General features: G+C 37.5%; 1 protein-coding gene across 2 annotated transcripts in view; it reads left to right on the top strand.

Moving 5' to 3' along the window:
* Nucleotides 1-25,524, top strand: part of KCNIP4 (potassium voltage-gated channel interacting protein 4) — a 402,031-nt gene that overhangs the window by 38,585 nt on the left and 337,922 nt on the right. Inside the window, exon 1 of one of the 2 annotated variants that reach the window (XM_050896299.1) lies at nucleotides 6,884-7,108. The exons of the other annotated variant lie outside the window; for it this stretch is intronic. Coding sequence (XP_050752256.1) covers nucleotides 7,021-7,108 — 88 coding nt within the window. The 5' untranslated portion in view covers nucleotides 6,884-7,020. Of the gene's footprint in view, nucleotides 1-6,883; nucleotides 7,109-25,524 lie in introns of those variants that run through there. 2 annotated transcript variants of the gene reach the window in all.

Here is a 25,524-nt window from a genome sequence, read left to right as displayed (position 1 = left end):
TTGGGGTCAAAATGCAAGCTTTTCAATATTCTTATTGTGTATAGACATGATATGGATATGCTTTAGTTATATCAAATCTCAAAAGATCTATGGAACCTATAGACTATATAAGGCTATGGTTTCTGTAGCAGGGAAGTTGATTCCTTCTGATTTTTTTCAGTTCAGCTTTCTCTTCCATTAAATACAGATGTAAATATGTGCAATATCTACTACAACTAAAATGAGCTATAGTAACTCCAGATATTCTTTCCACAGAGGAGAGGGATTTGGAATTAATAAATTTTTTTGTCTTGGAGGAAAAATGCAAATTTCTTATAAATGGAGTATGTGAAACTAAGATAGGAGTCTACAGCCAGAAAAAAAAATAAGCTTACATGTTTGTTGATAGTAGTATGCCTCAATCTTTTTTGACTTAATTGAGAATACCCAGCATTGGTTTGCTTTTTAAGTTGGAAGATATGACCATACATACAAAACAGGATCTATATAATGAGGAAGAAAAGATTTTAGTGTTCTGCAGAAAGATTATTGATAACACTGGCCATGCAGGTTTTATAGTTAGCTTTGCATACAGATATTCAATTTATATTGAACATTAAAAGATAGTACTCTAGCTTCTGCAGTGAGAATTTTACAGTGCATGCACAGAACTTAATGTGCAACATGAAAACTGCATTATGCCATTTTATGTTTCAGCAGGTAAGTCCCAGTCTTGTTTATTCTCCAGCAAAAACTGCAGGCTGGCTGTGGAAGGTCAGGCTGGGAAGTTGCTCATGTTTGGCACTGCAACATTCTGGAGTGATGAATATTTAATTAGGCAAGTGAAGACCATGTGGGAGGTTGAGGCAGCTGTAGCTCCTAGTTGACTGTCTGCAGTATCGTCTTAGTGTTGTGTGAAAATGAATCCTTGGAGTAAGCTTCAAGGACACTGAATAGGTAAAAAAGGCATTCTGACAGAGCAGCTAGTTGCAGGGAAGTTAGAAATAACAGAGACAAATGTTGTAAGTGTTTTTGTTACACTGGTCAAAGGTTTTATGTTCTGGTGGGCTAAGCCACCATGTTTTATTAAGCTCCATAAATACAATACAAATTAAGTTTGAACCTATAGAGTCTGGAACTATAACAGCTATGAAAGTAATTTATTTTATGCAGGTATTAGCTATTAGAATGGAGGACATGTATAATTTGTTGATATTATGCAAACAGCATGAGGTAGCAGTCATTTCTCTGTAGTCCTATTTTAAGCACAGCAATAGAGCTGTTTGATTTGGAGGTTATTATTCTTAGCAAGTGTCGTGGTTTAACCCCAGCTGGCAACTAAGCCCCACACAGCCACTCGCTCACTCCCCTGCTGGTGGGATGGGGGAGAGAATCAGAAGGGTAAAAGTGAGAAAACTCATGGGTTGAGATAAAGACAGTTTAATAGGTAAAGCAAAAGCCGCGCATGCAAGCAAAACAAAACAAGGAATTCATTCACCACTTCCCATCGGCAGGCAGGTGTTCAGCCATCTCCAGGAAAGCAGGGCTCCATCATGCGTAACGGTTACTTGGGAAGACAAGTGTCATCACTCCAAATGTCTCCCCCTTCCTTCTTCTTTCCCCAGCTTTATATGCTGAGCATGACATCCTATGGTATGGAATATCCCTTTGGTCAGTTGGGGTCAGCTGTCCCAGCTGTGTCCCCTCCCAGCTTCTTGTGCATCCCCAGCCTCCTCACTGGTGGGATGGGGTGAGAAGCAGAAAAGGCCTTGACCCTGCGTAAGCACTGCTCAGCAATAAGGAAAACATCCCTGTGTTATCAACACTGTTTCCAGCACAAATCCAAAACATAGCCCCATACCAGCTACTATGAAGAAAACTAACTCTATCCCAGCCAAAACCAGCACAGCAAGCTTTCAGGAGAAGTTAAAAACTATAGACAAAAGCAGGAAGACTGTATTAATTTTCAGTGGCATAGGCCAGGATAAAGATTTCTTATTATTTTGTGTTCCACATTAAGAAACATTGCATGCAGTTTGGATAAGAAATGGTTAGGCTACTAGAAAGTTTTTAGTTGTGCTATGAAAGGTTTAAAAAAAAAAAAAAGTCTGTTTTCATAACCAGGGACCTTGGCAATTCCCTCGCTATCTGTCCTGGGCTCTGTGGAAGTTACTATTCCCACATAAGACAGAACAAGATCACATCCACATCCCATGTAGACATCCATTTTGATATGGAGTGGATGAAGCAGAAATAGTTTTGTGTTCCTTGTTGTCGCTCTAACGTTCAGGACAGACAGCAATGAGCAATAGCCATTTTAAACTAAGTAAATTTGGCTAGCACGTTACTACTAATCAGTTAGGAAGGGAATATATATCTGCATCTCTGCTTCCCCAGCTCACATTCTAGCATATAACCATCTCTGGTTTGTGTTAATATCCAAGACTAAATTTGGGCAAATGAGGTGCAGGAGAATATTTGTTGCTATTCACTGGCTGTGCCTAAAAGTGGTGGCTGATATTTTCATAGACATGATGAATAATTTGGAATTAGTTCTGCAGTTTCCAGTGACTTCTGTGATGAAGGAGTCTAATCCTGCTGTATGCCCTTTAGAATAATGGTGGCCAACTTTGGACACCTTGGTACACAACACTGTCGAGTCGAGAAGTAAAGTCCAGAGAAGAGCTATTAAAATAAATACATTAGGGACTGTGATTTAGGAGGACCCTTACTTTTATGACAGACAAGGAGCAACTGAAAGGAGATCTGATGATGGTCACCTACTTGTGGCAGCTGTTTATTATGCTGATGGTAAACATCTCGCTGTTACCTTGTGTTCACCCATCTGTTTGTTTCTACCCATCTGTATTTCTTGCCATGTGCTTAGATTGTAAATATTATCTCTGTTCTTTGAAATAAGGAGGTTAGAAATCCTCTGATAAAAATGTTCAGTTGTGGAATTCAGCATCTGCATTAAGAACAAAATCCCTCGCAAGCCTCTAGGGTCAACAGCAAGGAAACTGTGTACACAGGTTTTCAGTGCTCCTGGTTGACTTCCTGCAGTCACCCTTTCTGATGAGACTGAAGCATCTAATTGAGTTGATTTTGTTATTGTTATAAGATTTCAATATTTGCTCTTAGTCAGTAGCACAGGCTAGTTCGGGAGGAAATTTTGCTCTTTGAAGTTGGAAGAATGTTTAAATAACATGTGCAAATGAAAGAGGTATACAAGGCAAATTGTCTCCAAGAAGCCAATCAACTTGTGCTCTGTATATGTCGCTTCAACTTGTGCTGTTGCTTTTTTTTGTTACCAGACTAGCAAATTTGTATCTGGTGTGCACTGTCATCCTTATTGCAAGGGTTTCTTCTTCTCATCAAATATTTGTGATGGCTTTTTTTTCTCCTTAAACCATTATACTGTGCTTTTTGCAAGTTGAGCCTTTGCCATTGTTACTTAATATGATGACAGCCAAATTTAATTTCTTCTTGAGTATTTTAAGAGATGGTTTTGCTTTATTTTGTTATTAAATATAATCTATATTTAGTAACTCTTTCCCTCTCAAAAAGAAACTATAATGTTAGCTAATTCAGCATTATTTATCATTTTGTGCTAGGCCATCACAATGTTCTGTTCTGAGACAGGCAGTGTGTTTGGGGTTAAGATTTTTTTGGAGGAAGAATAGACTAGATTGTCCCAGCAACCTATGCAATCTAAAAATCAGTTTTTTTCCTTACTTATTTTAAAAAATGTTTTCATATTGCTGTTAATTGATTTCTGCTTTGGCTTTGTTTTGTTTTATAGCGAAAAACTATTCCTATACAGGAACAAGAAAAGAAATACTGATTACATACCTGCTAATACTGACCAGCTCTGAACTACAAGATTTGCGTAGTTTTGTCTTTTGTAGTGTGACACTAAAGCTTCACCAGTGTATACTGCCCTCTGAATATGGTTAGGGTGCACTTCAGTTGCCAACACATGTGCCTGGGGCATAGATCAGTGATGCTGAGACCCTAATTGAAGTTCTAAAAATGCATGGGGAATTGCATCTATGGATTGAATAGAATTGAATTTCATAAATTGATGTTTTTGCACTTTTTTCTTGTCATGGTGACAAAGATTTTTAAGATTTTTCTTGTAGCTTTGTTTAGAAATCCTCAAAGGAAGAAAATATTTTATTATCAATTAATTTGTCTCAACAGCTCTATAGTACACTTTGTACATTCAGAGAAACTTGTCCATTTTGCATTTGAACGGGACTGCTGTTGTGGACAGTCTTTTAAAAAAAACGCATATGTTTCCTCCCCAGTCATTTCATGCCTTCCAAGTACTTCAAAACAAAATAATTTTGTGTTTTATATTATTCTGGGAGCCTGTTAGCTGGAATGCATAAAACAATTTGAAAATCCAGGAGCTTACAAACAACGTTTACTTTTTCCTTCCATTTACTTTTCCTATGTCTGAAAAACCCTTTTGTTTTGTGTGCGTGTGTTTTATTCCTTCTCCATTGTACTTAAATAGTGGCTTTTAAACTCTGATTTCTAAGTACCTGATTCCAAAGTCAGAACTTACAGAAGTTGATCCAGATCCCTCCAACGTTAATAGGAATTTTCTTTTTTTTTTTTAATAGGTTTTGGTTCAGGTTTATAGATTATGAATTATTAGGGGTGGACAAGGCTTATAGATATAAAAAGTATTTATATACTTCAGTGCCAAAGAGACTGTTTCTGACTGAGGACTTCAGTGTGTCCCATCAATTAAAAAACCCAAAAAAGTATATTACCAATATATAGAGGTGGATATTCTCCAACTGTCCTTCATATTGTTTCACTATAATACATTTGTCAACAAAACCATGGTGGTTTTGTTACAGTTTTCCATTCTAATTTTCCTGTCCACTTTTCCCTGATCTACTCTTTTGATTTGGGGTAAGCAACTTTAGTCCAAAGATTAGTCAGCCTTTTCTGCTGAGCAAAGAAATATTGGGAGCTAGATCTGGATCCAATTCTATCCAAATACTGCACTGTTTGTTAAAAGTCTCTTAGTGAAACTGGTCAGAAACCTTTCACGAACTCTTTCTTAGGTAGCAATTACTGTTATTGCTGTGTTGAAATGTAAAAGGTATAGGAAAAAGTGTCAGAACTGATGCAGCTTTGGTTTGGGGGGAGGGCAAGCAACAACAAAACATGGTGTTGGTGATACATGCTCATGTAAGGCTTTAGAAAACCAATATTTCAGTTCTTTATTTTGAAGTAACACTGCTAGTGAAATTTGTATAAAGCAATTAAAAATGTCAAAGGATTAAGAAGGTCAAGGACTCTAGCTGAGAACCGTTTGCATTGGCCTCTTCTGTCCTCTTCTAATGAGGAGATACACACTTTTGTTTTCAGTATCTCTTTAGCTCTACCAGCTATTTATGCAATTTCCTTTTCAGAGACCAGAGCAGTTTAGAAACTTCTAAGGCACACTGCAATCGCTAATGCCTCAGAATTTGATGATTTTGTTGCAGGTTTGTCAAACTCTTCTTGGCAAAGTTTTTCTGAAAAGACACAGAAAATAGTTACTGCTTCAGATGAGCGGCTGTAGGAAGTGGTGTAAAAATGAAATATTGAAATTTGCCCAGTTCCTTCTCAGGCTAAACCAGGGGCTTTTGGGAGCTATTTCATTTTGGTTCTTTCCATTAACTGTGTAGCCTCACTGGAAGCATAAGACAGCATGCTTGTGTTTTAGATATCAGACACAGAAACTATGTCATCTAACTGCAACTTTGATAATGCTTTGATGTATTGCGTCTATAATGTGTTTATCTCTGCTCAGTGCGAACTACAAAGAATAGCTTGAAGATGTGCATTTGTGTTTACTATAATTTTTTAAAGGTATTCACCAAAACATTTTATGGTCAATGCTGCCATTAAAATTAGATCAGACAGTGATTTTCTTCTGTTAAGCTTTTCCTTAATGGCTTCTTTGTCTTCTTTTAACTGTATTAGGCATTACATATTGCATCACCATCTAATGCAATAGAGTTGTTCTCTGTGTTTATGTTGTACAGGGAAGTACTCGAAGGGAAATGAAAACATATTCTTTGGGTTCTTTGGCCATGGATAAAGACTTCAGCAGATCATTTTTAGTAGTAAGAAGCACTTCTCATGCAAGATGGAAAATAGTGAATTTATAAGGGAATAGTAAGGAATGCATGTAGCTTCCTAAAGAGACTTTCTGGGAGAGATCCTAGCCACAAAATGTTAACCGTGCCAGAGCCAGCTTCCCGCCTGTCCCAGGTCAGTGAGCAGGAGAGCAGGGGGAGCTCCCTGCACAGAGGCACCACCTGGGGTCCTGTTGCTTTATTCCTTCTGTACAGTTGTGCAGTGGCCTGGGGTTTCCACGACCTTCAGCAGACTACAGGTCCTGTGGCCGCCATGCAAAGTGAAGGCGGTGGGGAGTCCCCTCCAGCTCACCACCTGATTTCCTTCCTGCAGGTGAGGCACAGGCAAGGCAGTCCTCCGCTCTGACCTTGCGCAGCGCGATGCGGCACCTGGCGCCGGGAGGCTTTCGAACAGGTCAGGGGGTTGCTGTCGGCTGGGGTTTTTCCCCCCCCCCTCAGCAACATGGAAGTCGAAGAGTGCCGTGCCCTGGCTGGCTCCCCGCCTGCTGATTCACGGAGGAGGACAGCGCCGGAGCCCCTGCGTGTCGGTGTGTGCCTGCGCGGGGCGGGCAGGGTGCCCCGCCCCGCCCGCCGGGCTGCGCGGCTGCGGAGCCGCCCGCGGAGCCGTGCGCGGGCAGCGCCTGCCGGCGGGTCCGGCCGCGGCGGGGGCGCCGGTGGCTGCGCCGTGCTGTGGCAGCGCCCGCTGCCCGCGCCGCTCGCTGCCGCGGGGATTGCTTTTGCAGACAGCAGAGGTAAATCGGCGGGAGGTTGCTTGGCTGTGAGGAGGCGAGGAGTTGTGAGGCTGTAAACTGCCCCAGAAGTTTGCTGGCAGAAACTGTTCTCTTTATTGGCACAGTCTTCTGGCTCTTCTCAGAGGAATACCTTATTGCTTAAGATGAGTGGCTGTAGGAAGCGGTGTAAGCGTGAAATATTGAAATTTGCCCAGTACCTTCTCAGGCTAATCACAGGTTCTCTTCACACAGGTAATGACTGTTTTTCTTTGTAGTCGAGCTGTGCGGCATGATAACAAGAAAATTGCCTGAGGTTAATATAGTGATAGCGTTGTTCTATATGATAATTCCTTTCATCTGGTAAATAATAACAAAAAAGAAATCTGTGAACTATTTTGTGGCTGAGCATAATAAAAGCAGAATATATAGTCTTGTGTTACAGTGTTTAGACAGTGTAACGTTCTCTAAGCATTTACACGCCTGAATCCAAATTGGAATGTGAGTGTACGTGCTTCCACCTGTGTACATTAAAGGTAATGCAGAGTATCCACACGATGGTCATAAAGGATGAATTGCATGCTTTTTATTTTCACTGTTTCTTGAACTGATTTACTTTGACAAGCACACTACATTCTTTTTCTCGGAGGCTTGTTTTTGCTTATCTTAAGATGTAAATCAACTGCAAACTGTCAATATGATGTTACAGTATCTTGCTGCAAACTTGAAATAACACATGTACTTTTTGCCCTTAAAGAATTTGAAACGCAAATGGCTGACAACTTTATTAAGGTAATTTTTTTCTGTAACCTTGGACAAATTGTACAGTACCAGATAAGGTTACTAAGCTAGACTGAACAAACAGTATAGTTTTCTCCTTAGCACTCTGGAAAATATACTTTTCTCACAATTCAGCATTTTCTATGGCTATTCCCAATGGCTGACAAATATGACAGCTTACACGATGTTATTTTGTATTTATAAATACAAATTACTAATTAACCTCAACTGTTGCAATACCAGTTACTGTTCCCCCTGCAAAATCTAATGCATAATACATTATGTTGGTAATTAGTTGATAATTAATGAAGATGAACGAGGAAGCCTAGTTGAAAGTGTTAGAAATTTATACTTTAATTTGTATATTAAAGATATTGCTGTTTCTATCTTGAGGCTCACCAGGGGCTCACAACAGTACTCCTGCGACTGTTGTAGTTCACCTGCCTACCGCTGCCTAAAGTCCGAGTCTGTTTGAGACAGCAGTTTATTATGAATGCTTTCCAAGGCTGCTTCTTGGTAATTCCAAGATGAATTACCATTTTTGAATGCAGGTTAGTAATGTTCCATTAACTTCTATTGACAATACATGTAAAATAAAATGAGAAGTAGAATAAATTAAAAGAAAACAATAATCCAAAATATCAAAATAATCCTAAACAACGTGAGACAAAGCAAGCAGATGAAAAGGATGTTCCCCTTTTTATGCAAATAGGATCTAAAATAAAATTATTTAAAAAGGAGCTTGTAGCTTGATGTCATGAAAAAGCTAAAATGTCAACATTCATGGGAAAACATGAGTTTCATGTGTTTCCAAATGCTATTTTTTTTGTGTTGCTGAAATATTTCTTCTTCTGATAACAAATCTGTATTGTTCATCAACCTGATTAGTCTTTTTTCCTTTTTTTTTTTTTAATGGAAAAGAATTCCAGATTTAAGGTCTGCATCTCTTGTCTGTTGCCTGAGGTAGTTTGAGCCTCTAGGATTTCAGATATTTTTTGTATACAGAGGTGCAATGTTCTCTCTCTCTCTCTAATTGCACAAGTTCTAATGTGCAAGGGTGAAATCTTTGTCGTGTCCTGTTTAGGGAAAGAAGCCTTATTAATTTCAAAGAAACCAGTCAAAATTTCATTTGAAGTTCTGCATCTTACTTTATGCTTTCTCAATTTCCTGATTAACATTGATAACTTTTGCCAGTGCAGTCTTGGTATTAGTCTACCTCAGAGAGAAATCACTTTTGTGGAAGGGTGTGGTGGATGTAGAAATGTTACAAACTTGGATTTTGAGTGGGTTTCATACTACTAGTTGACCAAGATGCCTAAATGTAAAATATCAGACACTGAGAGAAAAATACCTTAAAAAACCAAACGTGGCCCCCCCCAACTTAATTTTTATTTTAAGTCCTCTTGGCAAATATATTAGTTGAATTTTGCCTGAGTCCTCTTATAATGTTGCTAGCATTTTTGGCTTATTGCATGGTTGAGTACCTGGTTTTTGAGAATACCTTTTTTTTAATGTTATCCTAAAGAAATAGGACCCCTCCTGCAAGCTTTTTGTTTAGAAGTAGACTGTACTATAGACAGTACTCCGAGACAAAAGAGCAAGATGTATTGACCTTAGCAGCAGTTAGCTTAAAAGAAATTCTGGGAAATGCTGAGAATGCCATAACTTAGTGCACTTATGCTACATTCTGCTTCAATGGAGCAGATTATAAATATTTCTTTTGTTCACCCAAAAAATCAGTCCTAGCTATATACCTCTCACGCTGCAGCTGCAGACCTACTGTGAACTTTCAGCGATTTTGTAGATCACTCAGATTTTAAGTAATGTAATTAATTAGAAAATGTATGATAATAAACTACTGCTAAGCACTCACAAATTATACATTTTCCCCTCTTCGGAAAAGGATCTAGAGTGCCTTTGCTTCCCTCAATTTGCATACCTCTCTTCCTTTAAGCAGTATCTGCAAAACTCAGTATTGTGCAAAATGTTTCAACCTCAAATTTTATAATCCTGCATATGGCAGATTGACTGAACATCACAGAAGACTGAAGCAGTAGTGAAACATTTGTGTGGGCAGAAGGATATCTTGAAGTAGGGGATCTAAAGGCAATACCATAATCTTTAAACTTATTCTCCTGAATATGTTTAAATATTTCACTCAAATGTCCCATATTTTTAACACATTAACTCCATCATATAACCTATTTCCAAAAGTTTTTTTTTTCCAGATCCTTCCAAGAGAGTCTTAAGGTTTCCTGTGGTATGTTAATCGGAAAAGGACAGACAACTTTACCATGCTGCATACCATTTCTTTTGAAAAGATTGTTTGAGTTTTTGTTCTCTCGTTCCAAATCTGAATCTTAATTATAATGAAAGATACTTCTCCTACAGATGACACATTGAAAAGCATCCCATAGCCATCCTTAATGATCTCCCTTTGGAAGTCCTGCGTTCTGTAACATTCTTGTAAGAGTCAAAACTACTGGCGTAATTTATAAAGATAATATTAAAACTTCATCTGTGTGTAGGACGCAGCACTTAACATTATGTTTAAAAATACTCTTAGAGGAACTCTTAGAAAGTTACCAAATTACACACACAAAATGTTAGGAAATGACAGCATTAAGACTATCTCAGCCTTATGCGATATAATGCAGTTCTTAACTGTGTGTGTACTTTTCCTTGAACCATTCTGCAGAGTAACTTGGAGTAGAGAAGCAGTAAGGAGCAGAGTATACTTAAGAGTAGAAATTTGGATGCAAACTGTAATAAATACTACCTTAGAGTACACAGACTGTTTTTTGGTTCTTGAGTTTTTGTTCATTTTATAGGGACTTTCTATTGTAGACAGATTTTGTGCAATGATTCTCAAAGACAGTAACATGGCAGATAAAATTCAATGTAGATTAACGGGAAGTGGTGCATGCTGGGCAAAATGAGCTTTATGCCTAAATGGACAGGCGGTGAGCTTGCCATTACCAGTCAGGAATGAAATCCTAGGGGTGATAAACCTGTGAAACTCCTTACTAAAGGGTGTTGTAAGTGCAAAAAGTTCTGCATGAGTTCAGAGGGACAAGCTGGGCAAGCACTTGGAAAACAAATCTGTTGGGAGTCACTAACTAGATGAACTGTAGTATACGTAAGAAATCCCCGGAGATGAAAATAGTCAGTGGCTAGGAAAGCGTTAGGGGAAAATAGTCAATATGCTTGTCCTGCTTCTCCTCGTCTCTGGGTATACAGTTATAACTGCTGCTGAAGGCGGGATATTGCGTGAGATGGATCCTTAGTCTGAACCAATACAATCATTCTTATGTTTTTATGTCAAAATAAACTTTTCTGCAATTAGGATAACATCACTGCTTCAAAGGGTGGTAGAGTATCACAATTTAACTGTTGTAACCCCTACCTCTTCCTAAAAAGTGTTCTCGACTAAATCATCTCTTGAGCCCGTTCCTCCAATCACCAGAATTTTAAAACAGGTAGTTTGCATGGAGTTATAAACCAAGTATGAAGTCAACTGAAACATTATTTTCAGACATTGTTTTACAGCCTAATTATAAGAATCATTGCATGTGCTTTTTTAATATCTTGAGTTTGTTTGGCTTCACATATGGAATAGCCTTAGAATAAGTTCTAGGACCTAATATATGTATTTTTTTCCTCTGGACTGAAAATAATGCTCTTGCTCTGTTGTCATAGTGTTGGCTATGAATAAGAATATGAATGATTATGTGTGAAGACCTAATACAAATCCACAAGACTAGTCTAAACACTTTCCTACCCCCTCAGGCAATTGTACTCTTTAATGTCCTGAAAAGGGATTAGAAACTTACTGATGAAAGAAAAGATGAGTATGTAACAGCTAAAGCAGGGATAACTAGGGAAAATTGCCTCATCCTATCAGTAGCAGTGTCAATAGATGATCATTCAAATGAAGGTATTAAAACAAAAAAATAAAACCCCTGTATTTTTGGATCTGCTTCATAGATTTATTTGTGGCTGTTAAGTGAATGATGCAAGCTAGGAGTAAAAATGAGAAACCCTGACAGTCTCATTCGCCCAAATACGACAATATATGCATAAGCTTTAAGGTGACTGCAGTAATAGTATGTAATTTAACTTTTAGTTTAATGAATGGAAGTCTTTTCAAAACTGGGATAACCACATGTTCATATTTAACAGTCTGCAAGGGTGATCTTGAACGTGAACCTGCATTAACAAAAAATATTTTCCTCATTTAATAGTTTAATTTTTGAATTCTGTAAGAACATTAGAGATAGATGATGGCCAATTCAATACCATGTTTGGATACAAAGTAAATGGACAGTCTGGATAGTGGCAGTAATATGTTGCCTTGGAAATATGTGGGCACGGAACTGCGTGCTAACAGCCCTTCAGTCTTTAACTGGTTATTCTATGTGACTGGCTCTGATACAGCCAAGTTGAAATGATAGAACTGATAAAACTTAACGCCGCTTTGTGGCCATGGCGAAAGCCAGCCTTATGCCCTGTTACACTGGCAATCACCTGTTTATGTGCAATAACATAGTGATACCAGTTGTCAAACGCCACTATTCTCTTTCCTAGTACGGTGTGGTGGCCTTTACTTGCTTTAAGGTGTTTTCAGACTATATGTATTTTTAACATTTATCATTTCCATGTATAACCTATTCTACTTGCAGATTTTTATGTGTCTCTGAATTTGTTTAGATGTTGACTAAATAGAGTGACACAGTGTGACACCAAACTCTTGGTTTGCCTCTTGTCTCTTTGCAATGAAAGCATGTCAGGAAAGACAGTGCAATTCACTTTAGTATCTCTTTCAGTTCCAAAATTGAAATACTTATTTTGAAGTAATTTAAAAAAACCCAACAAACCAACAACTGTCTGGAATGGAACTCCTGAACTTTCCACTGCAAAAAGCTGTCCAAATTAGATCAGTTGGTTGTCTAAACATTGACTAAGATACTACCTTTAGATTCTGTTCTTTGAGTGCTAATTTACCTCTTTGTATTTTTAACTGAAGTCTGTCGCATGGTGCAAGTATGTGTACACTTTGACCTTTATACAGGGATCACTCCACCAAAATATGGCAAAAAATTAAAGAAGATTTTAGTTTCCAAACGTCTTTTTAAAGCTACAGCAGATATTCTTAGGGACCCTGTGTTCCTGTTACTGCCCTTCAGTATTGAACTCTAACATCTCATTAATTCTGTATTTGAAGTTCTATTCCAAATAATATTGATACCATAATTTTACAAATGAATTTTTTTCATTAGTGTGTCTTCAGAATACATCATTTAAAAATAAGCATATACGCTATTATTGGGGGGGGAGGTGTCAAATAGGCTTTTTAGCTTTTAAAACTGATAATAATTTGATTTGCCCACTTGAACTTTTTATAGAGTGTCCATCTAGGCAGTGTAATTAAATTTAAATATAAATTAAAAGTGTCTGGGATAGGGGAAAAAAAAGTCTGTTTTCATCAGCACCCATACTTCATTAATTTAGGAAATTGAATAAATCTGAAATGAGGTACTAAATTTTGTGTCTCCATTAGTCTGCTTTTTATTGGCAGATTTGTTGTTTTTTAAATCTCTTTTATGAGGCATGTGATTAAAATCAAACAGCATTTAACATTTGTGATGTGCAGACCTTTCTGTGTGCAGCCATGGTAAACTTCAGATAATTTCCGGAAAAGTAAGTGATAGTTAATCATTTATATTTGATTTATGGTAATATTTGTACAGGTCAATAGAAGATAGATTCCTTAGTCAACTCTGAAAATAGGAATTAGACTTTGATGTCATTTACTCCTCAAAAGTTTGTCTGTAGATTCTTCAGTCTAATGGCTACATTTCATTGCGTTAGTTGGAGAAGAATTTCTTAAAAATCCCAGGTCAGATTTTCTCCTCAGATGAGTCCCTTGGGACAAGGACATGATGCGAGGTGGGGGCTCTGGTTTCTGCAGCACTTGAGAGAGCGGAGTTGCTGGTCAAATGTGGTACTGACACACGCACTCAGATGCATCCAGCTTGGAGCAAAAAAATTCAAGTTCGGTTTTAATCAAGTAGAGTATGTATAGTAACTGTTAATGTTGATGATTTAGATCATCCTGGATTATGGAAAAGTTATGATTTTTACATTTATAAAAATATATATTCAAAATGTATAAGTACACCCATTTTTAAACAAACTCCCTTTTAAACAATCTTTCTTCGTTTTCACTTACAAGTTTTAAATGCGCCCATATTCAGGCATCTCTCATGTCAGGTACGGTCAGTACTCTAACCATCTAATTCTCTAGCAACGATGCCTCTGGAATCCGTGACAGTAAAATCTATAGAACTTTCTGTAGAAAATACATATGAAATTAATTACTGTAAATGTGAGTCTAATGATTATATAAATTTAGTCAGTTACCACAAAATATCATGTTTGTTTCCAGACAAACAAATATTAAACACCAGTGACAAACTGCTCTTGAATTGCTGTACTGCAGCCTAACACAACTTTGGTAAACTTCTTCCGTTATCAGTTCAGGAAAGGAATTACAGCATAAGAGAAATCTAAGGAATTGTCTTCATGTGCAGATTTAATTTAAATTAAATAAAACTGCTACATTTCAGAAGAATCAGAACTGAAGTGACCTTATTTTAATTTAGCATAATTCATTTCTCAAGGAAATTAAACCAAACAAAGTCTATTTTAATTCTGAATGAGAAGGTCTCAACAGAGACTGAATTAATTTTAACTATTCCACCTTACCGATTAATTAATATTTAACTTTCCTGAGTAGCCTGTGTGCACAGCTCCTCAGGATCCCTGAAAAGGTGGCAGGGTTTTTTAGTGAGGACAAGATTTTTAATTTCCTCAATCAGCTAATAACTTTTAAAAATGCAACCAAACAAAGAAAATTAGATGCAAATTAATGCCAAAGAGAAGGGAGAATATAAAATAAGACTTCAGGAAAAACCTACCTGAAGTAAAACAGTTGCACATACCTAGGAGAGTGAGGGAGAGGAGAGAAGATGGAGGGGAAAGAAGAGTGCGAGTGGCATTAGTATACAAAAACGTGCATATGTGCACAAATACTGATACATCTATGTTATTGTGTACCAGATTCATCCTTGGTATAAAGCCACTGGCACATGTGTACCAACGAAGAGTTTGGACCAAGAGAAATAGTTAGGGGACAGCATGGTGTCGTGTCTTAACTCTCAGCACTCTGAAGCTGTAAGATTGAAGGCAAAATTATCAAACTCATGATTTTTCTAAAATACAGTGTAGAAATATTTATTCCTTCAAAAATTGACTGGTTTTTGAGTTCACAGAGTTACAGCAGTAACTAAAATCCAGGTTGGGGAAGACTGAAATGCTGGTGGTGGCTGGCAGTCACTGCTCCCCTTCAGTTTGACGCATCTGTTACCCTGACTGCTGGTTTTGGAGATTTCATTGCGATTCGGGCCCTCTCCCTCTTGCTGCACACAGGTGAATCGAAGTGCCGCCACATACCCCGTGTCCACGTTCACAGTGCTCTGAAACTTTAATGCTGAGTGACAGATGTGAATGGAAACAGCAGGGCATACCTGCCCCTGTGAAGACTTAGCAGATGAAGTGCTTGAAGCTCCTCAAATAACTGCTGTAGTCTATTGTGAGAAACTAATTGAATTGTATGTATTGCTTACAGGAAGTTCTGGACTGATCTATTAAATTACTTACCTGTTCTCTGTACAGTATCATACTGTGTCAGTAATTGAAATGTCATCCTGTTGAGACAATGTAGGAATAAGGCCAGTTCTTTCATGACTAGTCTGCTGAAACTTTTTTAATCAATCAAGTCATACCATATAGCAAAAGACATTCATTTTCATCAGGGAGAAAACTGCCCTCCGAAAAGTGATAGAATTCTCCTAAATATTCATCTTGACACTGTTAATAGGCAATTTGCTGTGTGCCCCCCCTTTTTTTTTTTAACAGTATGAATAATAATTTATCTCCTATCTTACCAGGTAGAGTTCATTAGTAAAGAGAGAATGACAATACCATGTAATAACAGAAAATAACAGAGTATCTAGAATTTTCAGTGCTTTTATGTTGACTGTTTACTTCAATATAAGAAGGACATTTATTTAAATGCATGTATTTAAGCATGCAATTTTAGCTGTATTGCTACTGATCAAAGTGAGGAAATTGAGGTGTGAGGAAATTCAGCTGTTCTTTCTATTACAGTTTACCCGTAAGATAAATAGGTACCGTCTCATTGTATGTATGAGTGTACAAACAAAAAATATATTTGTTCTAGACCTTTTTTTTTACAACACTATTCTTTCCAAGCAATGCAATATTTTAGCTTATCTTCTGTACTACTAGTTTTTTACATGTAGTTAATCTGCATCAAATACCGGATCTGGAGTCCCAAAGTAGTATTGCAAAGTATTGCAACACAACTACTTAAAGATATCACCAAAACGTACACCTGGAGATGAGGCATTCCACACTCAAACAGATTGAGTAAGGCACTGGGACACTGTAACTACCTGTATACCTACCTGGAGGTGCATTAGCCAACTTTAAAGTCTGACAGGGCAAAGGATAAGAGGCAGAAATGGTTGCACCACAGTGAATCAGAAACATGAAGTACAGATCATGGAGTGCCTATGGATCTAGGAGCTGTGAGAGGGGATGTGCAATGCTGGGGCTTTAGCAAGCTGGGCCATAGAGGAGCTGAATTTGAAGGAAAGCGCCTTCAAACACATATAACTGTCTAGAGGGCATGGGAAAGATGATAACTGGTGGAATATATCATTAATATATCCTGCTTCATGTTTCTTCCCACTTATGTGCTGAAGCAGTACGGAAGACCCTCACTGCACTTACAGCTCCCTGCAGACTGAATATGGTATAGGAAGCACTGCTGAAGGTCAGTAGTGAGGAGCCTAAGTAGTGCTCAGCTTAGATTTTTCTGAATTAGCTGAATTATCTCTATCCATTTAAGCATCACTTATTTTGGCTCTTTCCAGTGGGATAGGTTTGAACTGGCAAAACTGGTACTATATACTAAGATTTCAAATTATTTTTCTTGAAGTTCACAGTGGTTTCTTCAGGTAGTGCAGGCACCTGTTTACATACAGTTAAGTGCTTTGTCTTGGTACTTTCTACTAAGTCCTTTTTAGCCTAGAGAATGCAGGATGTCTTGTACAAACCCCCTGCTTTAACGGCTCTGTATGCTTGCTCTTCAATTCTTTAATACTTTTGTAATTATTCTAAGTGTTTTGTTTGGGTTTGTTTTTTTTTAAGTGCTGCTAAGCTAATGTTTTCCTAGAAGTATGAATTACGAGAATACATTTCCATTTTTCAGTCATTGTAGTCCGTAGTGAGTTCAGCCCCCTATGCTGTGAGATAAAGTTGGTTTTCCTACCTGCCTCATGTTAAGTTGGCTACGTTGTTTCATCTGCCTGCTGCCTTTCATCACTTCATCCCGTAGTCACTCAGTTCCATGTGGTACTTCTACAGTTCTTGCAGTAACCCTTCACTGAATATCATAAACAGATTTTGCTAGCTTCATTATTCATCCTCTTTTTCTGAACGCTTAGGAATGTGTTGAACATTAGGAGCTTCAGCATTGACCCCATAGGGACTCCTCCATTGTAACCTTCCTCTGCTGTGATGTCTGACCAGTCACTTCTACTCCATTTCCTGCCTTTGTCCTTTTTTTTTTTTTAACCTATCTGTAAATCCTCCTTAAGTCATCTTTTTGTTTTGCTGTTACCTTGTCAAGAGTTGCAGCTAAGAGAGAGCAGAGTAAAACTAACACATTAAAGATTGGCTGTCTCCTTAAAGTACTGAATCCAAATCAAGAGGTCATACACATCCTGAAGGGAGCTGATGCCACGAGACCTGCCTCGAGAGATCAGTGTTCTCCTTACATCCAGTCTGCTGCGTGCCACTCGTTTGCTTAAACGAATTGAAAGCCTTTGATATTTTTTTTAACCTTTTCTCTTTGCTTTCTACTGGAATAACAAGGTATTAAAACACATTACTAAGGCGGAGCGTATCTATGTAAGCCACTGTGAATTTCTTCTAAGCAGAATATGAGGAAAATATGAATCTCTTGGTCCAATGCTTTGGGAGACACAATGTCTTGCAAAGATTCTTCCACGGATGCTACTGGCAATCATAAAGATCCGTCATTCTAAAACAAGGCACGATTGACTAGCTAGAATGCAAAACTATGATTTGAGATTTTTGTTCCACCACCAGTTCCCTGACAAGGACAAGCTATTTCGGCCGATGGGTAAGTACATTGGGATGCTGGTGCCTACATTCTGCTGAAGTCCAAGAAAACATTGATAAAACTGCTGCCTGTGCTTTGATCCTTTGCAGTCCTGGAGCAGAAGTCATTCTGGTAGAATTAAGTAGCTTGGTATCTGTCTTATGATGTAGGATTAAAGACTTAGCATCCCAGCACTGGATTCCTGAAAAGTCCAATCAAGAAAATACGTCAAAGGCATACAAATGCAGAAGTGCAGTAGCACATGACTTAATACAAAGCAAAGTTGCCAGGACAAATCTCTCTCAGAAGTGAATGATAAGCTACTTTTAATACAATTCTATAGCAGTCACAGCCTTTCCTCATCCCAGCCAGAGGCTGGAATACCTCTTCTCAGAAGGTCACCTTCCACATACACTCTTTTTACTACCCAGTTTGTTAACCTTCTCTTCTCTCAGGCAGTCTGTTGCATGGTATCCTGTCTCCTAGTGACACAAAAAAACATATTGAGGCTAGTAAAAATTCATCATGTGTAATTTGTTGTAGATTTTTTTTTTTCTCCTCACTGCCTCCCCAGGCTGAGAGTAGTAGCTGTTCGAAATTGAGTGCTTAAATTACATGGCAAACTATGATAAATTTCCAGGCATAGAACTGTACCAACTGCTAAACTAAACTACTCATTTTCATTTCAGTCTGTTGTAAAAATGCAATAAAACATCCTGAATCCCAGATGGATGTTTATAAAATTTAATTTGTTTCACTCTGTACTATGAAAAAAAAAAAAAAAGAGTTATATGTCCTAAAAGTGAGTTTTCTTTTTAAACTTACATTTAAGTCATTGTTTTTAGAAGATAATTTTTACTGGGGTTTGTATTTTTTTAAGAAGTTGTATTTTGAACAATTCCATTATACTGCATTATAATTTGAAAAAAATTGCAAGAAAAGTGAGAAAGTGTGAAGAATTCTGCCCCTCCCTTAAGACTTTAACTAGTCAACTGTAGAACTGATGGTAAATTAGGAGGGTTTTTTTTTTTTAATTTTACAGTGCTGTTGACAAAAGGGCATCTACCTCTCACACTAATGCCTGTGAATGCTCCTTTGATTTTCACTCTGTTACAAATGTCCTTCATGTTGCAGTAACTGTTACACTGCAGATTGGGTTCCACAAGGCAAAAGTGCTTTGGCACTATAGGTACAGGGGAAAAGATGAAGTGCATGGGCCTTAACTCAAGATCTGCATTTTGATGTTTCCCTTTCTATAGAAATGCAGTACAAAACTGAGGTGGGAAAACATTCTGGGGGATATTTTTACCCACAAAGGTGATATATTCCCTTTTTTGTTTATTTCTCGGCATTCTTAGGAACATATTATTATGGCCTTGGTTTCTGTTTTTTTTTTTTTTTTTTTTTTCCTGTGTCAAGCTATGGAGTGACATTAAGATGACAGGTTGCTCTTACTCTCAAATGCCTAATTAGCAAGCACCAAGTAAGAGAAATGTTTCCAAAAAACAAAGAATAGGCCCCCAGTGGGTGTCAATTACTGATACATAAGGCACATAAGCTGTCAAAACTGGTGATCATTTTTCTGTGTGATATCTCCTACGATGTACAAGGGTTTGCTCACAGAAACTCAGCTTCTTTATGTTATAGAAAAAAGTTGTTCAGTGATAGAAAATGGTGTAACAGTTTTCATTTTTTCTCAACTTACTGAATTAAAAGTTTATTTTCTTTTGTGCTAATTTATTTTTGCCTTCATTAGGTAAATCTGTATTAGGAAAAAATGCAAGGAGTTTAATAAAGTTCAGGCTAGAAAAAATGCAAAAGATGTATTTTAAGGCATACTTAGAATATTGCATTAGAAATAGCATGTTATAGGCCATGGAATTTGTTGTGGATTTACTGATGGGAAACCTCAGGCCTGGGGTTTCTTTAATTATCTCATCAATTTCTCAAACTCTTTCTTAAGGTTTTATTCCAATATATATTGGATTTTCTTGAGTAATACTGCTCTAAGTCAATGGGAGGAGAAAAATTAGATGCAAAGTACTCTCTCTTCAGATTTCCCTGCACCCAAATTCCAAGGATTTTGTAGCTGGCTCTTTATTTTCTTGAGATAGCTAATAAATACGTAATAAATATCTCAAGTCTATATTTCATTTCTGCATGTCCTGTGTAGTGCTATCTATACCCTCAAAAGATTATTTCCTTGTGCTTGATCTCCAGCCCCTGATTACTACTCAGTTAAGAAACAGAACTGAACTAAGAATTTTTAAAAAGAATCGCAAGAAAAGTTTCAGAATATATCCAAGCAGCCTGTTTTCAGAATGGACTTGAAGGACTCTGAGGTACTGAGTATCATAGAAAGATATTAATCTGCTTTCACCCCAGAAGTATCTTTTCTTAAAGAGACTGTTCAGTTTCTGCATTGTTTGTTTGGTTGGGGTTTTTGATGTTTAAATAGAAATGAAGGATTCAGTCCTTCACCCTTCTGCCCTTTGCTTCTGGGTGGTTTAACTTCAGCAGCTCTCTGCCGTATTCATTTGAGAGCTCTCTGTTACCTGAAAAGCTCCTCACATGTCTTACCCTTTTGTTCTCTTGCACCTGCAACGTAAGCAGTTACTTGACTGAGTAAAAGGTTTGCTTTGCTTTGTAACAGAGCAATGGCTATTTTTGTGCCTTTCAAGTTTGTTATTAGTCGTATGTTAAGTTCATATATTCCTTAGCTAGTGCCTGCAAACCATGAGTTTAATCTCCTGACTGCCTTTAACTTTCCTCTTGCTTCTATGGGTTTGTACAACCTGACCACTTAAAATAAATATCTTGTTTGCTTTCAGGTTGATGTCCCAAGCAGTACTGTTCAATAGTCTGGGGTGGAATGACAATCATGCAGTGACCTTCTTGTTAGATTCTTGCAGAATGATCCTTCTAAATGAAGTAATTTGGACATAACAGTGATGAAAGATGGTGTGTATGAAGCATTAGCCAGGTCAAATTATGGTGTTTTATTGTACAGAGTTGCTAAAATTGCTAATTTTATTACTTTTTTTGTCTATTGCTGTTGAGTTTTGGCTTACAGGCTTTGTGACTTAATGGTAAGCATACATTTCTGCTTCAGGACCCGTTTTCTGTATTTTCGTATTCAGTACAAAGAACATTTTCATTCTGACAGCTTGACTGTGAACTAAGGAACACTTTCCTTGACAAAAGCTTATTTGGGGTCTTCTACCGGTCTTTGTTTTGTCTTAAATCACAGTCTGATCTGTCATCAGAATTTATTTAACTCCTCAAATTTATGAAATTAACTCTGTGGACTTAGAAGAGGCACAGATAGACAAGTTGGTTACTTATTTGTGCTCTTGTTTAGTTCTTATAGTATATGCTTTTCTTTGATAAAATCTTATAGCCCTCTCATGCTGAGCTAACTTGAAACTATAGGAGCCACCTAGTTTGGGGATCAGTTGTCGTCAGTATGCTTCTTTGTTCCCACCGTGTGTTTGTAGGGGAAAAAAAAAAAAGTTTCTGGACACTCTGCAGCTCTCTTCCCTGTCTCTACAGAAATTGCCCTACATTTATGAGAATTATTTTTGTTTGCTTCATAAATTTAATTCTTGATACTAAATGCTATTTGGAAATCACTCTGAGCTGAGCAGCCTTACAATAGCCTCCTCCATTCTGCCTTTTGAGTAATCCGCACTGGGTCATTGGAAGCTCTGTAGGAGATACTTCCAGGTGGTTATGTCAAATTTCTCGGATTGGTTGCCCTGCTTTTTTCTATCCCTTAATTTACAAGCCATCCTCATTTACCTTTCTGAAAAGCCTGGTGTAAACAACAGGTCTTTTTGTGAATGCTTTGAAAGTCAACAGGCTTGGGCTTTTTGCCAGTTTTTAATTGAGGCCAATTACTCCTCTGAGTTTTGGGTAAAGGAACTTGCTTCTCTGTTGATAAAAAGCAAGATAGGGAGAATGCATTAGGGCTTCTAGCAGCTTTCAAAGCAGGAAGGTTGATAAAAATGCTTTGGCAGTGGCTGTCCTGTCATGCAAAATGTGGAAGGAAACCTACGTGAAAGGCGTGAAGGCAGAAGAGAATATAAAATTATACTCAATGGGAAACAGCTCTGAAGGTTTTAAGTAAATTTAAGTAAAATAGAATACAGAGTCTCATTCCTACTGCCACCTGAAACAGGAGGTTCTTTTTGTGTCATATTTCTGTTTGAAAATTTCAGAGAATAAATGCTGCCTACCCTTTGTTCTAGAAAACAAAGTGCACTTCTGGCTTCATAGACTGAGTGTTTCTACAGACTCCTAGGAATACAGAAACCCTATTACATTTAACAGCATCTCAGGGAAGGTGTCAGGTTGTCTTCTGAATGGCATAAAATGTGAGTTATTCCTGCCTATGTCGAGAAATTGTTGTCTGTAGCTCAGCTCAGCAACAGGAAAACTCTGGTTCTGCTGTCTTGAGGACTCTTAACGTCCTTGCTGTTGTGAGATCCCCAGTCCTAATACAATAATTTTATCAGGAAAAAATACTTTTCTTAAAAAAACTAGCTAACCCTATGCAGAATCACATCATGTCAAGACAATGATTGTCATATAAAATTGAATGTGGGACTCAGCAACAGTAGTTTTACAATCGTGTAAGACTGTGCGATTTAAGGGAAAAAATTAAAACTGGAAACAAAATATTTCGAAGCAATTTTCTGTAATAAGGCAGAGTAGTGTAAATCCACAGTCAAAGTTGCTGAAGTTTCTGTGACCTGCTCATGGTTATTGCTGTCTAATGGTGTTATTTAATTAATTGTCTCAGTATTTAACTAACATTTTATTACTAAGATATTAATTTTTGCATGGAATTTTCTTTTAATGGATCTGAAATCCAAATGAACAAACAATCCAAATGAGGAGTCTACAATAAACTACAAAATTGCTATTTGCCTGGTGTTTAAAGAGAGCTTCCTGGCTGAGGGAAATCCCTGGGAAAATCCAGAATAATTCTCTGTTTTATTCACAATGTTTCACAATCTCCGCTAAATTAGAACTTTAAGTAGTTCTAATGCTACTTACTTTAACCCAAATTTACGTTTTTTAGAAAACAGACACCTTAATTTGTCAAGGTGTCTTCCACACTCCATGAAGTCCACAGAGGATGTTATGGTTAATGAGGGCACCATTTGAGGCATTCAGTTAATTGAGTAGATGTTGTGGTCATTTCTATATGGTGAACTGTACATCTGTTCCCAAAATGCTAGCAATGTATCATATAAGAATAACCTGAATTAGCATATCCTTTCACTTTGAGGTTACTGTTGCTTTTTCAAACTTTTGGTTCACTTATAAACTTTCCCCCCCTAAATCTTTGCTTCCCTTGTGCCATTTGGACCTATGCCATTTGCCTGCTTAGCCTTCTGAACTAATATATACATTAATCAACAGTGCTGCAAAGGAACTTAATTGCATCTCGAAGTGATGACATTGGTTCTCTTTGTACAGTTTAGTTTAAGGATAACTCAGACTTTGACCATCGCTGCTGTAAAGCCCGTGCTTGATACTACCACATAGCGTATTTTTGAACAGATTGGCACAGGATTCATTTGTTCTGTCTGAGCCATCAAAACACAGTCGTGTAGAAACAAGCATGGAATAAAGATTTGAGACAGCTGCTGGTACTCAGTTCAAGTGTAACTTCATGTTTAGCTAGTACAGAAAAAATACAATTCTCCTGTATTATTTTATTTCTTAGAACTGTGACTATCATTCTCCCTGTTTCCTCAGGAATGTTGAACTACTTGGTAAGGGATATTATGGTGTCTTTAAGAAGGGGCTCAAAATAATTATGATGATTTTTGACAGTAAACTTACCTGTTTATTCCCATGGGTTTTTTTCCCATAAAATCTTTCCAGTGATGTTTCCTTATTTTTCACTTGAGATCTAGAGAAAGAGAGAGCAAGGGTTGCAGGAAAATGTCTGGAAGCATTTAGCCACTAGCCAGAAAATACAATTTCTTATATATTTTAAGAAAAGAAAAAAATATTTTCTTTGAGAAATAGACTTTTGAGTATCCTAGACAATAATTTTCAGTTTGAGCATACGTTACAAAATGCATCACAAATTATTTCAACCACAACCTGCAAATACAAGACTAATACAATAAGTTATAATATGTCATAAGGTAAAACTTGTAAGCCTGACAAAGATGATGAATGGGACATCATAAAAAAGTTTGAAGGAAAAATATGGAGAGGGTCCTGAAGCTCAAGGCTTGTAAGTAAATATTATTACTTTTAAAGTGAAAGAATAGGAATTATATGCCAAGGAGAACAGATGGCTCTTCACGTTGACCTGAAAAATGTCAGGGAACTGTGAAAGAAGAATCTATGGCTTGTTTTAGAGACAGAAAAGGACAACAGATTTTCAGAAGTATGGGAAACAATGAGGCTAATAAGGTCTGATAGCAAAAAGCACAAGCAAGTGGATTATTGAGTATAATCCCTGGGAGAATCTCTAAATATAATGGGCTTGTTGCACTATTCTTTAAGCAGAAAGAAAATTGCAAGGTAGAAATTGTCCTAGTTATGAATGAAGAGATGTCCTGTGAATTTTCATTGGACTGCACTGAAGGAACATCCAGGAGAACAAGGTTTTACTAAGATTGAGGAAAACACAAAATTTGGTTCCTGCCCTGAAGTTATATAGGTGGATCTTATCTGAAGAAAAGTGTCATTCAGGAATGAAGTCAGAAAGTACATGAGGAGGCTTGCTGTGTTGAATAGGGAAGCAAGAACGAAGCGCTGATAAATTTGTGAAGTAAATTGTAACCCTGTGGTTGAATGGTTACCTTGCAGGCTAGAATAAAATAGTAGGGCTTTGGACTAAAGGATGGCCAAACTTGTGCATTGCATTTTTTTTGAGAGACTCCTTGGTCAGCTGCAGCAGGTGATTTACAGTGAGCCCCATCACTTTGTGAACTGATCTTTGAGAATGTAAAAACCACATAGGAACAGATTCTCAGGTGTTTTTTGTTACTGCTACTTCTACTGCCATGTTTTCAGGTTTCTGTCCAGGTTCTGACTGCTCAGTGGGTGTTGTATATACTATTAATTAACAAGTAAAATAATTTGTCTTCATTGCTCCTGAGTGAAATATTAACTTGCATTTTCATAAGCAAACATTTTCTCTCTGTATCCTTCCCATATTAAATATTGTGTAAGAATAGGTATACCATTTAAACTTTTGTAATAAATTAAGCATCCTAATACATTCTAGTTGAGGTAGGTAAACAGTTAATGCCATGACTCTGTGAACAGGAAAACTTCTGTTAATACTAGGAGCAATTGCAGGCAATAGCCAGGTTTCCTGGGGCAGATCTCAGGTCTACAAGGGGTTAAAGATTATTTTACCTCCATGTCCCAATTCCAGGTTGGTTTAAAAGTAAAGTTTGGTTTTAAAGTCAAGAATTGCTCAACATCTACTTCTTTTCCAGCATTCATAATCTTTGAATACTCTAGGGCACTCTCCGTATACTGCTGTTTCTTTTTTCCCCTTCAGCAGAGGGTACAGTTATGATGGCTGTGAATCTATGCAGTAACTTTCCGGAGGGGATCTTAGGGCACGGGTACA

Source organism: Gymnogyps californianus, chromosome 4 (assembly GCF_018139145.2).
Source record: "Gymnogyps californianus isolate 813 chromosome 4, ASM1813914v2, whole genome shotgun sequence".
In the NCBI taxonomy this organism is placed as follows: Eukaryota; Metazoa; Chordata; class Aves; order Accipitriformes; family Cathartidae; genus Gymnogyps; species Gymnogyps californianus.
Note: the sequence above shows the minus strand (reverse complement) of the source record. Positions and strands in the feature narration are given on the sequence as shown.